The 14,625-nt window shown below is 35.7% G+C and overlaps 1 protein-coding gene across 1 annotated transcript in view; it reads right to left on the bottom strand.

Annotated features, from left to right (window-relative positions):
- Positions 1-14,625, bottom strand: part of MDGA2 (MAM domain containing glycosylphosphatidylinositol anchor 2) — a 1,262,343-nt gene that overhangs the window by 211,668 nt on the left and 1,036,050 nt on the right. The window contains exon 10 of the mRNA XM_053697669.1: positions 2,314-2,462. Within this exon, the coding sequence (XP_053553644.1) occupies positions 2,314-2,462 (149 nt within the window). The remainder of the gene's footprint in view (positions 1-2,313; positions 2,463-14,625) is intronic.

Raw genomic sequence — 14,625 nt, 5'->3', positions numbered from 1 at the left:
CTGATAGAAAAAGCTCTGTATGTGAAACTAGATATGATTGCATTGTAAAATATGCTGAACATACATAATTTGCTTTGTATTCACTTAGAAACATTACCATTGCTAGGTGCAAGATTCTCCATTCTAAAAAGATTCATTACTTTCTGTGGAAGGTAGATGACCACTTGACAGATTCAGCCCCCTGTCATAGAGAATGAACTGGTCTACCCATCTGATTATGACCTGGTTCCATATATTATTAGAAATAAAATAAAAATGTATCGAGACTCCATCTAGCGAATCATAGGGTTGGTCAGTCACTGCTGCCAGTGAACACCATTAAAGGACATAAAACAGTTTTTAAATGATTCCATCAAGCTGACATACATGACAATAACAAACTGACATGTAATCATTAAGCAAGGCAACATTGAAGGTCACTAAAGAAAACATGAATTGAGGTGTCATTAATTTAGATGTATATGAATAATAGACAAGTTATCAGAAAATTAACAACCGTTTTATATTGAGTTCACTAGTTTTATTGTTTAATATTGTAACTATTAAATAACTGTTGATTGCAAAATGCCTTCATCATACGTTCATAGCAAAAAAAAAATTAAGAACACTGTCTACCCACAAATTAGTGCATTGGTCCTCTTAACCTTTTAACGCCGTTATGCCGTTCTATTCCGTCATATTTACACTGGGCTTTAAAGCCGTTATGACGGAATAGAACGTCATATCAAACGGCTGTCCTGAAGCCTTCTGCGCTTCAAGGACTTGATCGCGGTCTGGAGGGCGTTCCTAGGGTTGTAGGGACGCCCCCCAGATGCGATCCAATAATTGAAATCTCGCGATCGTATGCACGATCGCGTAGTTTCAATTTGTCTACATCGGAACAGGTGTTCCGATGTAGACACTTTAACCCTGTCACGAAAGGGTTAAAATACCTAGCAATTAAAATACGTTATATTAATTATTGTTTACAGCATTTAGATTTTTGTAAACATCATTAAACATAGAGAAATGGTTCTGAAAAATACAGCCTTATAAAATAGCATATTTTTCACCATTTATAAGAGAATTAGCTCTAAAACAAACATGTTGTATTCCCCCAAGGGAAATCCACCTGGATCATTGCCAATAATATATTGATTTGTTTTTCTATATAGAAGCATTGAGGTTACCCTCTGTCATCTTTTAATTCCCTGTAGAGAAAAAAAAGTAATATCCTTGAAAGCTAAGAAAATGGAACTCTTATTTGCATTTTCTCTGTGGAGTAAAGATTCAAAAACTCAAAAGTCTTAAAACTCAATGTTTTTCTTTTCCTCATCTAAGGTGTATTTGTTAACTAGATGCTCCTGTTGAGGACACTGCATTGGGGATGCAGTTAAAGAACTAAAAAAAATAATGCAGCAATCTATAATGATCAACAGACCAAAAAAAACAAAAAACAATGGGAATTTAACCCTTTCGTGACAGGGTTAAAGTGCCTACATCGGAACAACTGTTCCGATGTAGACAAATTGAAACTACGCGATCGTGCATACGATCGCGAGATTTCAATTATTGGATCGCATCTGGGGGGCGTCCCTACAATCCTAGGAACGCCCTCCAGACCGCGATTAAATCCCTGAAGCACAGAAGGCTTCAGGACAGCCGTTAGTTATGACGTTCCATTCCGTCATAACGGCTTTAAAGCCCAGTCTAATTATGACGGAATGGAACGGCATAACGGCTTTAAAAGGTTAAATCTAAGAGAGAGAAAGAAAGAAAGAGGTAGAATGAGAAAAACAGAAAAATAAAAAAAAATAAAGACAAGGGAGGGAGAATACTTATAAGTTTGATTCTTTTTTCTGGATGGAACTTGTGCCATGGACTTCCTATATTTCATAGTGTAATTTGTTTTACCATTCAAATATAGTTTCATAAAACTAGTGATCTGTCCCGTTTTGGGACCTCAAGTCATCCCATACCAATATTTTTTCCCTTCTGAAACAGTAGAAAATTATCCTTTTTACTTGAGAGTTAAAAATCAAAGTTATATGTTTTTTTCTAAACACATCAAGCACTTACAAATTGATATGGATAACAATTATTAGACATATCTATTTAATAAAAATGTAATTTGTTTACTTTATTAGCACTATGTATCAAAATATATAATCTAAATTAACATTACTGCAAAACAGCTACTAAAATACAAACCTTAAAAAAAATTCAGGAAAGGTAATAGAATATGTTGTATTGTTCATAAACTACATAAATCCCAAACCATTTTTTCCATTATATTATTTATTTATTTTGTAAAAAAAAAACAACAATTCTCACCTGCTTAAATCCCAACCGGTATGCTAAGATTCGATCAACAGCATCAGGGTTCATTTGGGTCCACTGTAAAGTATAGGAATAGGTTTGGGATTTAATTTGCCAAAGTGGATTATAGGTGTCATAATAAAACTCTGGAGGATAAGCTTTCCCTAGAAATAAAAAAATAATAATACACAATTAGAATGAAAAACATCTAATTAAACCAACACAAACTGGAAAAGACTCTTAAGGGGGCATCAAAGATTTTGTGATTAGAAAACATTGGCAGAGTATTACAGTAAATTATTACCATGCTTGTAGATTATGAAAAATGTCTGAATAAATTAATTTTATGGTTAATGCAATTGTTTTACAATAGCCAAACTCCTCACCACTACTTTCCTTATTTGTAGGAGCCCCTGATGACCACTAGAGTAGACCAGGTTTGCCACTGTCATTTCATTAGCAAACTGTGAACTGTTTTGCAGCAACCTTATCTTGTTTCCTCTTAAATGACCAATTAGGGACATAATGTGGTTGGATTACATTTGTAGATTACGTAATGTGGATTTCCAGTTTTTAGAATTAAAAATGTTAAATTACTGGAAAAGGATGCAAATTAAATAATAAAAGTATACTTTTTTAAATCTACAAAAATTAAATATTTAGGGCTAGATTATGGGGGATATTTATCAATGGTCTGGCGGACCTGATATGACAATACGCTCTCCGTATTCAGCATTGCACCAGCAGCTCTTGTGAGCTGCTGGTGAAACGCCATCCCCTGCAGAGGGGTGTCAGTCAACCCGATCGTACTCTGGCTGCCTGCTCAGAGCAGGTCTGGCTGCCTGCTCAGAGCAGGTGGACAGGTTATGGAGCGCTTCATAACTGCTGTTTCTGGCGAGCTTGCAGGCTCTGGTCCCCAGTGAGTGAAGCATTAACAATTACACACAAGTGAAAAGTGGGTTAATCCCAGGTGTTTGCATGCATCAGGATTTTCGCTCGTATTACAAAGTGAAAGGGAATTATGCTAGAAGGATTAACTCATCCTCTGAGCTCTGGTTAACTGTTTCGTTAAATAAAAAATACATTATATTGTACAGTTACTTTCATAATAACACCATCTAATAAAAATTATTAAAACAATAAAAGTTATAAGGGCTCAGAGATATGGGGTCTCAGGTGTTAGAAAAAAAAGGCATGCAAAGGGCTTTAATATAGACCTACATACAAATACATGTCTATATATATGGGGATGGGCGAATGTTTTGCAACATTCGAAAAATGAAACTAAGTTTAACACATTTGCTCGTTCGTTTCAAATGTCAAATGTTTATAGAACATTCTAACATTTGTTTAATGCAATATTATTTCTAATGCTTTTTTTAAATATAATATTCAATAAGAATTTTTTGTATAAGAACCATTTTAATTGATTTATTTGTATCTATTGTGTATCAATTTACTAAATTCCCTACCACATGAATTATTAAACTTCTGAATAGTATTTGTTAAATCAAATGTTACAAATGTGGCTATTCGATCTAATTCTGAACATTCGAAAATGAAAGTAACATTAAAAAACCTAAAATAACATTTGATTATTAAATTTTAATGGATTTTCATTCTTATAAATATTCGAATGGTCAAATCAAATTACACTTTCAGCATATTTGCACATCCCTGTATATATACACTTATAAACACATAAGTAACCTTTGCAATAGATAAAAAAATGGAAAAGCATATTTATGCAATATTCATTTTTTGTAAAGTGTTATATTGTGTATTTACTGCAACTATTCCAATGTTCTACACATAGCAGAATATGTTCTAAGTATTTATAAATAGATATTTCTACATATATATATATATATATATATATATATATATATATATATATATATATATATATATATATATATATATATAAAAGTATAGATATGTATTGTATCAAAATGCCATCAGATACATGTAGAAATATGTATTTATGAATAAATAGAACATGTGCTGCCATCAGAAGAACATTGAAATGTAAAATATTCATATTTTCATGTCGGGTTTGCGATCGGGTTTGCGGGGGAGTAGGGTGTTAGTTTTTCCCCCCAATATTTATTGCTCTATTGATTTCTATGGAGGAAAACGTTATAGCGCGCAATATTCTAAGTTCGGCTTTCTAAATGTTAGCTAAGTGCGAGAGCTAAAATACTTTACTTGCAACTTGCAATACTAGCGCTACCCGACGCAATTACTTCTAGTGGAGTTAGTGTTTAAGCGGGAGCATTAAATACCACTCCACTGGTAATTTGGCCCATAATCGGTTGTTCCTACAGGTAAAACTGACCTGCTAATGTCAATTAGTGTCTAATCACACAGCCTAAATAATTAGGTATTGAAATGCCAATTATCACTGAAAAGTTCAACAAGTACAACCGCCTATTTCAGATATAAACATATCATACCTTTACTGATAGATTGATTAGTGCTATGGTCTCCTGTTTGCATAGCTTTTCTACAGAGGATATGGTTGTTATTCATAGTTTTAGGGTATGTGGGGTTTTCTACAGACAACATTTGATATATCAAATATAAAAGTAAAAAAAAATAATTACAGCAGGTAAAATAGGCCAATGAGAAAATATTAATGTTTAGAAAATTTTATAGTAAAATGTCTCTTTCAGTCGGAAAGTTGTGCATTCTCCAGTTCTGCGAATTGGAGCTGAACACAGCAGATTTCATAAGCTTAAACCTGCTACTTAACTGTTCTATATTGGCATCTCCAAATAAGGCAAATACAGTGGCAAATGAAATTGCAGCAGACAAGATTATAAGTGGATCGCTAGATTAGGAGTGGAGTAAGCTTGCGTAATAAAAGTTGAAAACAAAACATTTTTTCTTGCCCGGCACACAACAAGCTGAAGTTAGAATATCATTGCCATGTTAACGTAATTGCCCATAAACATCAAAGAAGCGTAAAAAGTAGAAAGAACCAAGCACCCTACAAGTGACACAAACCCGAATACATTTCCTCAAGTACGCAAACATGACATGAAAAATGTACGTTTCACATTTGTAATTCACATATAAGAATATGTTCTATTTATTCTTAAACACATACACACACATATATATGTACAGTATACACAGTATATATATATATATATATATATATATATATATATATACTTAGAACATACTGTATTCCCCTATATGAAGAACATTAGAGTGTGAAATATTTACATTAAATACACAGTTAAACACTTTATTAAATATGAATATTACATATGAATATTTCTTGTTTTCAGTCACTTGACTGCATAGGGCTCTCTAATGCACTTTTATATGTCTATATATGTATTCATATGCTTTTATGTGTATATATATCTGTAAATAAATACATAAATACATACATACACACATATATACATATATGTACATATTTATATATATAATATATTTATGTACATATTTAGACATGTATGCATTTATCTCTATGTTAAAGCACTTTGCAGTCCTTTTTTTTCTTCCAACACCTGAGACCTCATATCTTTGAGCCCTTATAACTTTTATATGCAATTTTCTTTTAAAAAATTATTATAATATAGTGTTATTATGAGTGTAACTGTACTTTTAAATATATTTTTGATGTGTTTTGTACAAATTTTTAGTCCAGCGTAAAAGTTAACCAGAGCTCTGAAGTTGCGCAATCCCGGCATGCTCTAAATTAAATTGCACTTGAGCGAATGCGTTTACTTTCAACTTTCAATATGCGCGCTACTTCCGATACGAACAAAGAGCCACGATAAACTCCTTTTCACTTGTGCGCAACAGTTAGAGCACCATTCGTAATCTAGCCCTTAATATGTTTTTTAAAACAAGATAGCAGAATTTTTTTTTAAACACAATGTGTTTGCTGCCTCTTTAAATTTAGGCTAGCTTTACCTAAATTTAAACATTTAGGACTAGATTACAAGTGGCTTACTAACGTTAGAGTGGGATTCTAAAATATCACGCCCAATTTAACTTGCATACTCGTTACAAGTTGAGAGTAAACACGACGGCACGAGTACAACCTAAATTTGTGCTCGTCAGGTTAGTGCAACTGAAGACCAAGGGGCTGATTTATCAAAGTCTGGCGAACATGATACGCTGTAGCTGAATACGCTGTCGGCATTTAACATTGCACAAGCAGCTCTAGTGAACTGCTTGTGCAATGCCGCCCCCTACCGCTAGCAGGGGGTGTCAATCAACCCGATCGTACATGATCTGGCGGATTGATGTTTGCAGCCTCAGAGTAGGCGGACCAGTTAAGGAGCAGTGGTCTTAAGATGACTGCTTCATAACTGCTGTTTCCGGCAAGCACGGAAACATGGGCATCAGGGGCCATTCACCCTTGATAAATCGGCCCCCAAGAATTAAGAGTTAGGGCTAAAAAGTTGGATTAAACACAGCATAAATACATTAAAATATAGTGTTGCACTCATATATACAATACCTAATAAACCATTATTAATATAAAGTTATAAGGGTTAAAAGGTATATGACAAGGTAAATGAATGGAAACATCTACAGGGAGTGCAGAATTATTAGGCAAATGAGTATTTTGACCACATCATCCTCTTTATGTATGTTGTCTTACTCCAAGCTGTTTAGGCTCGAAAGCCTACTACCAATTAAGCATATTAGGTGATGTGCATCTCTGTAATGAGAAGGGGTGTGGTCTAATGACATCAACACCCTATATCAGGTGTGCATAATTATTAGGCAACTTCCTTTCCTTTGGCAAAATGGGTCAAAAGAAGGACTTGACAGGCTCAGAAAAGTCAAAAATAGTGAGATATCTTGCAGAGGGATGCAGCACTCTTAAAATTGCAAAGCTTCTGAAGTGTGATCATCGAACAATCAAGCGTTTCATTCAAAATAGTCAACAGGGTCGCAAGAAGCGTGTGGAAAAACCAAGGCGCAAAATAACTGCCCATGAACTGAGAAAAGTCAAGCGTGCAGCTGCCAAGATGCCACTTGCAACCAGTTTGGCCATATTTCAGAGCTGCAACATCACTGGAGTGCCCAAAAGCACAAGGTGTGCAATACTCAGAGACATGGCCAAGGTAAGAAAGGCTGAAAGACGACCACCACTGAACAAGACACACAAGCTGAAATGTCAAGACTGGGCCAAGAAATATCTCAAGACTGATTTTTCTAAGGTTTTATGGACTGATGAAATGAGAGTGAGTCTTGATGGGCCAGATGGATGGGCCCGTGGCTGGATTGGTAAAGGGCAGAGAGCTCCAGTCCGACTCAGACGCCAGCAAGGTGGAGGTGGAGTACTGGTTTGGGCTGGTATCATCAAAGATGAGCTTGTGGGGCCTTTTTGGGTTGAGGATGGAGTCAAGCTCAACTCCCAGTCCTACTGCCAGTTTCTGGAAGACACCTTCTTCAAGCAGTGGTACAGGAAGAAGTCTACATCCTTCAAGAAAAACATGATTTTCATGCAGGACAATGCTCCATCACACGCGTCCAAGTACTCCACAGCGTGGCTGGCAAGAAAGGGTATAAAAGAAGAAAATCTAATGACATGGCCTCCTTGTTCACCTGATCTGAACCCCATTGAGAACCTGTGGTCCATCATCAAATGTGAGATTTACAAGGAGGGAAAACAGTACACCTCTCTGAACAGTGTCTGGGAGGCTGTGGTTGCTGCTGCATGCAATGTTGATGGTGAACAGATCAAAACACTGACAGAATCCATGGATGGCAGGCTTTTGAGTGTCCTTGCAAAGAAAGGTGGCTATATTGGTCACTGATTTGTTTTTGTTTTGTTTTTGAATGTCAGAAATGTATATTTGTGAATGTTGAGATGTTATATTGGTTTCACTGGTAAAAATAAATAATTGTAATGGGTATATATTTGTTTTTTGTTAAGTTGCCTAATAATTATGCACAGTAATAGTCACCTGCACACACAGATATCCCCCTAAAATAGCTAAAACTAAAAACAAACTAAAAACTACTTCCAAAAATATTCAGCTTTGATATTAATGAGTTTTTTGGGTTCATTGAGAACATGGTTGTTGTTCAATAATAAAATTAATCATCAAAAATACAACTTGCCTAATAATTCTGCACTCCCTGTATAATGGATATACACATACATAGACATGTCTAAATATGTTTGTGTATGTAGGTATATATGCATATGTATATATGTGTATACATATATATTTTTAAATGCATACATATATACTCATATATACATATGTATATATACTTTGGAGACCTTTCCACTCAAATACCTGAAAACAAGAAAAATAATTTTTAATACAATTTAATATTTTATAATGAGTTTTACTATGTATGTATTATACATATTTTAGATTCCAATGTTCTTCACATAGGGAAAATATTTGATGTATTTTTAAATAGATATTCACAACTTTAGTCAGGAATGCTTTATTCTGTTTAGTAAGCACCATTGTGCAAGAATTTATTTTGTTTTAGTTTATGTTAAAAGTGCATTCCTGCAAATTGACTGTGGCGGATGAGTTAAGGAGCAGCGGTCTTAAGACCGCTGCTTCTTAACTTCAGTTTCAGGGGAACTACAGGAGGAGATTGCAGCATCCGCTGTTTAATAAATCTACCCCCAAAGTTTTTACATCTAAATCCAGTGTGATGGAGTTCTTTCTGCTGTGAAGACTGTGGGGCATATTTATCAAAGTGCGAGCGGACATGATACGATGTAACATATCATGTCCGCTGCACATCGATAAATGCCGACAGCATACGCTGTCGGTATTTATCATTGCACAAGCAGTTCACCAGAACTGCTTGTGCAATACCGCCCCCTGCAGATTTGTGGACGCTAGCAGGGGGTGTCAATCAACCTGATCATATTCGATCGGGTTGATTTCTGTCCGCCGCCTCAGAGCAGGTGGACAAGTTATAGAACAGCGGTCTGAAGACTCGCCGGAAACAAGGGGCATCAAGCTCCATTAGTAGCTTGATAATTCGGCCCCTGGGTTTCAAAGCTGTTCCAGGGACAAAATTCCAAGGAGAGAGGTATTTCTGTCACTATATTAATATATTCTATACTATAAAAGGCCAAGTGTGTTTGTCCGAAGCTGTCATGTGCAGTAGAGACAGCAAGCAGACAAACACACCTGGCCTTATAGTCCCTAAGTCTCTGCAGTGCGAGCAGAAGTGGGCATGACCTAGTGTAGGTGGGGGCATGTCCGAGCATGAAGGGGCGGGCTGAGCGTGAAGGCCCGTGAAGGGGGCGTGGTCGAGCATGAAGGGGTGGGGCCAGGCGGGCCCGTGAAAAGCCGTGCAGACTGAGAGCTCAAAACAGCTCAAAAGAGGGGAGAGAGGGGGTAGGGAAAAGATAAGAAAGGTGAGAGAGAGATCAAGAGGGGAGAGAGAGAGCGCAAAAGAGGGGGGAGAGAGAGAGCGCAAAAGAGGGGGGAGAGAGAGAGCACAAAAGAGGGGGAGAGAGAGAGTGCAAAAGAGGGGGGAGAGAGAGCGCAAAAGAGAGGGGGGAGAGAGAGAGCTCAAAAGAGAGGGGGAGAGAGCTCAAAAGAGAGGTGGAGAGAGAGAGCTCAAAAGAGAGGGGGAAAGAAAGTGCAAAAGAGAGGGGGAGAGAGAGCGAGCAAAAGAGATGGGGAGAGAGAGAGCGCAAAATAGAGGGGGAGAGAACACAAAAGAGGGGGGAGAGAGAGCGCAAAAGAGAGGGGGAGAGAGCTAGAGAGCTCAAAAGAGAGGGGGAGAGAAAGCACAAAAGAGAGGGGGGGAGAGAGAGAGAGCAAAAAAGAGGGGGAAGGAGAGAGCGCAAGGGGTGGGACCGCTGTACCCTGTAAAAAATGGCCCGTGTGAACGGGCTTTAGGACTAGTATATATATATATATATATATATATATATATATATATATATATATATATATATATATATATTAAAATATATATTAAAATAAAAATAATATTTTCTTCTATTTGAAAAATATTCATAACTATCTTCAGGTTAGCACTGTAGGTTTAACTCCTGTAGGGTTAGCATGTTAGTTTGTTTTTTTTACAGTTTGCGCTCTCTATTAATAGGGAGAAGGATTTAGAGCAGTAGCGATATCACTTTCACAAACATTTTACTTTTAACTTGTAATACGTGCACTTACCCGCCTGTGGTAAAAAGTTTACTTCTAATGGTGTTTACACTTGAGCGAAAGCACTAAATAGCGTGCCAATTGTAATCAGGCCCATAATTTTTTTTTTTTCATTTTCTATTTACTATACTATTAGTAAATTGAAAATTGCATGTCCTTTTTAAGATATGAGGGGTAAATCATTTGTGCATTTCTTTATATTAGATAAAGTTCAAAGACAGAACAGTAGACGTAGAATAATATGACATTTAATTTAAAATAAATGTTATTTTAAAATGTTTTTTTTCCTTTCATGCATTTTTGTCTCCGCTGAGACGCACAATGTAGTACTTTGGTATGTTTGCAAGCATACTGTTTTGACATAACTGCAAATGACACACTTTCTATAAGCATAAAATGCATTCACTGAAAATAGCTTGCTGCTTTCCTTTTTTTATACATACCTATTTAGGTGAAAATTAGATCCTTTGTGTAGGTAAAAATGTATACTTTATTCAGGGAAAGGTATTAAATTAAACATCAAAGTAAATTACATTTTAAGAACAGAAGTACTTTTAAAAGTTATTGATACAGCAGTGTCACAGTTGAAAGCGGATTTGATCCAGAGAATTACATTTTGTTACTTTCATATTCTTACAGAGAACACATTCTAAATATAGCATATTTATATCAACAATTTATATCTTTTCCTTCTTTGCAATACATGCCAAAACTGCAATACAGCCTATTATTGCCCCTACATCACTCTGGCAATACCAATTAAATTAAATAAAAAACTGCATCGACAATCATTTTGTGTCTACTATCATTTTGTTAAAGAAAATCATATCAGTTTAACTCATGCCGCTTCTGGCAAAAATATATCCCATTACAACATATGATGTGCCAAATAGCTGAAAAGGATACAGAATATAATCCTGCAATTTCCTCTTTTAGCTTCTAATCCCCAAAGTCCCTTGTTATCTGAATCAAATCCTTAGTGTGATATGTCTTTTTTAGAGCAGTCCCCTTCAAGAGGAAAATATATATTTCTCATGATGTCTGCATTCCCTGGCATGTCTTTATTTATTGATATTGCCTTCTGACTTTTTATTGATTGACTGGGATAGATTCATAGCCGAGGGGTCTTGTTGTAAAGGAGAGATCATGTTCGAAATGTATTGAGCATTCATGGAGCATTTTGTTAGTGGGTGTTGCCATTAACATCTATAGTTGTGAAAATTGCCCAATACTTATTATCTTACACATTGAACAAGAACCACTAGCAAGGATCATTGCTTAGGAAACACCCTTACCTAATGTTTTGGATAAATGTTTATAATTGAAAGATATACAAATGCCTGTATTGTTACAGTAAAGCAGTCCTGCTGGATTGAATGAAAGCTGTATTGAAGAGCTTGCCAATGATTTTCTGGGCCATTCTAGAAACTTATTTATACTTTTTCACTAATACCTCGGCCCAGTAAATGGAATTCTTAAAAACGCTTATTTCCCTTGTTTTTCTCGCAATTGTGTCTCAATATTTTAAAGCTGAAAAGGTTATTTCATTTTAATTTGTATTTCTCTTTAACTGTTTTTTTTTTTTTTGGCATAAGTCAGATTTAGTTTTTTTTATAAAGGATGGTTATTTTTTGAATTGATTGTCTGTTTTGTAAGATATTTTTGTGATGCCAGTATCCTTCATAGTGTAACTTGTTCTATATGCCAAAAAGTGAATGGTTGTGATAAGGCTTTATTGATAAAGGAGTTTAATTCATAAACACTCATAGCTGTGATGGGGGAGGAGCATTGTACAGAATTAGTTTTATTGAAGTTAGGCCATTGTATAGTGCTGATGAATCTGTTGCCTTATAAATACAGGTAATAATAATAATTATAATAATAAAAATCAATGATAAAAAGTAATAATAATGTACTGTTTAAACCTTTTTCAACTTCTGTTACAAAGCTGCTTTTAATTTCATATCAATACCAAAAATAAAACTCCATTTATTTCAAAAATTGGGGAGAGGGCAATTTGAGACCATATTTTCCAAAACATTTCGCTCAGGGCTAATAAGAGACACTTTTTTTGTTTTAGGAGTATTTATATAATCAGTTTTGGCATTTGCTGACTCTTCATGCTAACATTTGATATACATTTTCCCTCCTAGTGACATCACACTGTTTAAACCAATCCAGTATTTAACCTTTGGGTCATTTTACACAAATCTCTAATTGTGTATTGCGAATGTAATGTTTACTATAGAGGGATGATTGTTACAGAAACACAGAAAACATTTTCATTACTTTTTTTGTCTATTTAAAAATCAGTCTGTTATCAACACAACAAGCACACAAAGCAGTAAATTATTATTTAATTTGCCAAATTTTGTTTCATAAATAGGATACTTTTCCTCAAGTATTAAAATTAAAATCTCTCTTTCAGTACTTGCCTACAAATGCTCCTAGGATTTTCTAGTTTCTGAATATTTAAAAAGATGCATTTAGTACTTCAGTTTTCTTGCATTAATATTTTATTAAAACATATTTGACTGTTTAAAATCATTTTTGATTGTCTTTATGTTAGTCCAGATACATTATACTTGCTTACTTATGAAAAAGTGGATCTGCAAATTTTTTATAAATTTAGCTAAATCAAATTTGTTAATGCCACAGGGCACACTGAACTCAAATTTCAGTCTGCAATCTGTGGAGTAAAAATAACTATTGCTAAATTATGCCGCTATGGGGGCCCATTTATCAAGCTCTGAATGGAGCTTGTGGGCCTGTGTTTCTGGCAAGTCCTCAGACTCGCCAGAAAACCAGTTATGAAACAGCGGCTTAAAGACAGCTGTTCCATAACCCTGTCCACCTGCTATGATGAGGCGGACAGGAATCACTGGAATTCAACCCGATCGAGTACGTTCGGGTTGATTGACACCTCCCTGCTGGCGGCCGATTGGCTGCGAGTCATCAGGGGGTGGTGTTGCACCAGCAGCTCTTGTGAGCTGTTGGTGCAATGTTAAATGTGGAGAGCGTATTGCTCTCCGCATTCAGCGAGGTCTTGCGGACCTGATCCGCACTGTCGGATCAGGTCCACAAGACCTTTGAAAAATAGGCCCCATGGAATGCAGGAAGGCTTATTGCATATTCATGGATGTTATCATAGAGATATCCAAGTATCTGTATTATGAAACAAAAATCTGAGCTTTGATAATTATTCCTAACTGAAATTTTCAGTGTCTTACTAAATATGATGAATATGAAAGATATAAAAGACTTAAGTATGCAACAATGTCTATTGCTTTTTATAACCTCTCATTTACAGATACCATTTTTTTTTTTATGAAACAAAAACCACTCAAATCCCTACAAAGCTTCAAGGCTGTGTAGTGGGCAGACTGTAACCAGAGTATACCATCATTTGTGCCAACAAACTTCTAGGTTATAAAGCAATATTTGTTTAATCTTACCTCTATACTGAAATTGATCTGTTCAGTAGAAGAGATATCTGGGATCCAGTACTGCTGCCTGATAAGCAGTGTACGGTGTTCTCTCTGTACCTAATACATACTGGGTATTCTGATTCCAGAAAGTAGCCCTGCCAGTGCTTCAAGGCCAATCTACAGTCACTAAAGTCTCTCTTGCAAATTAGATCTTGTTTTCCAAGCAAATTACATGAAGCAGAGCAATGCGTAAAAGCTATCCAGATCTTTATTTTTAACATATACTGCACAAAAAGTAGGAACTTTAAAATCAAGAGCAGAAGACAACGAACCATTGTCCTTCACTCTTGATTTTAATATGTCTAGTTTTAATGCAGAAGATGCTATAATAAAGATCTGGATAGCTTTTACTAATGGCTCCTCTTCACATTAAGGTTGGGCACTCACCAATAGAACTCCAATAGAAATGTAAACAGTCACAAACTAAGGCTTTACAAGGCTAGGCAACTCAGTAATTATGGACCCCTTTCCCCTGATTACGAGGAGCTTTAAAACCTAAGTCTGAAAAGAAAATCCCTGTATTTGCTATAGATCTAAATCTAATAAGGGCCAGGTTCACTAGAAACTTATGATAGAGTTGGGTGCAGGTTGCAATGATAGCTCCCAAGAAAATTAGTGTGCGTTGGGTTTGCGTGAGTGAAGACCTAGGGTAAAGTGTACTGGTTAAAATTAAAGCTAAATACATTCAAATAAAG

The sequence above is a fragment of the Bombina bombina genome, chromosome 1, assembly GCF_027579735.1.
Source record: "Bombina bombina isolate aBomBom1 chromosome 1, aBomBom1.pri, whole genome shotgun sequence".
NCBI classification, from domain to species: Eukaryota; Metazoa; Chordata; class Amphibia; order Anura; family Bombinatoridae; genus Bombina; species Bombina bombina.
The sequence above is the reverse complement of the archived record's forward strand: the minus strand, read 5'-3'. Positions and strand labels throughout refer to the sequence as shown.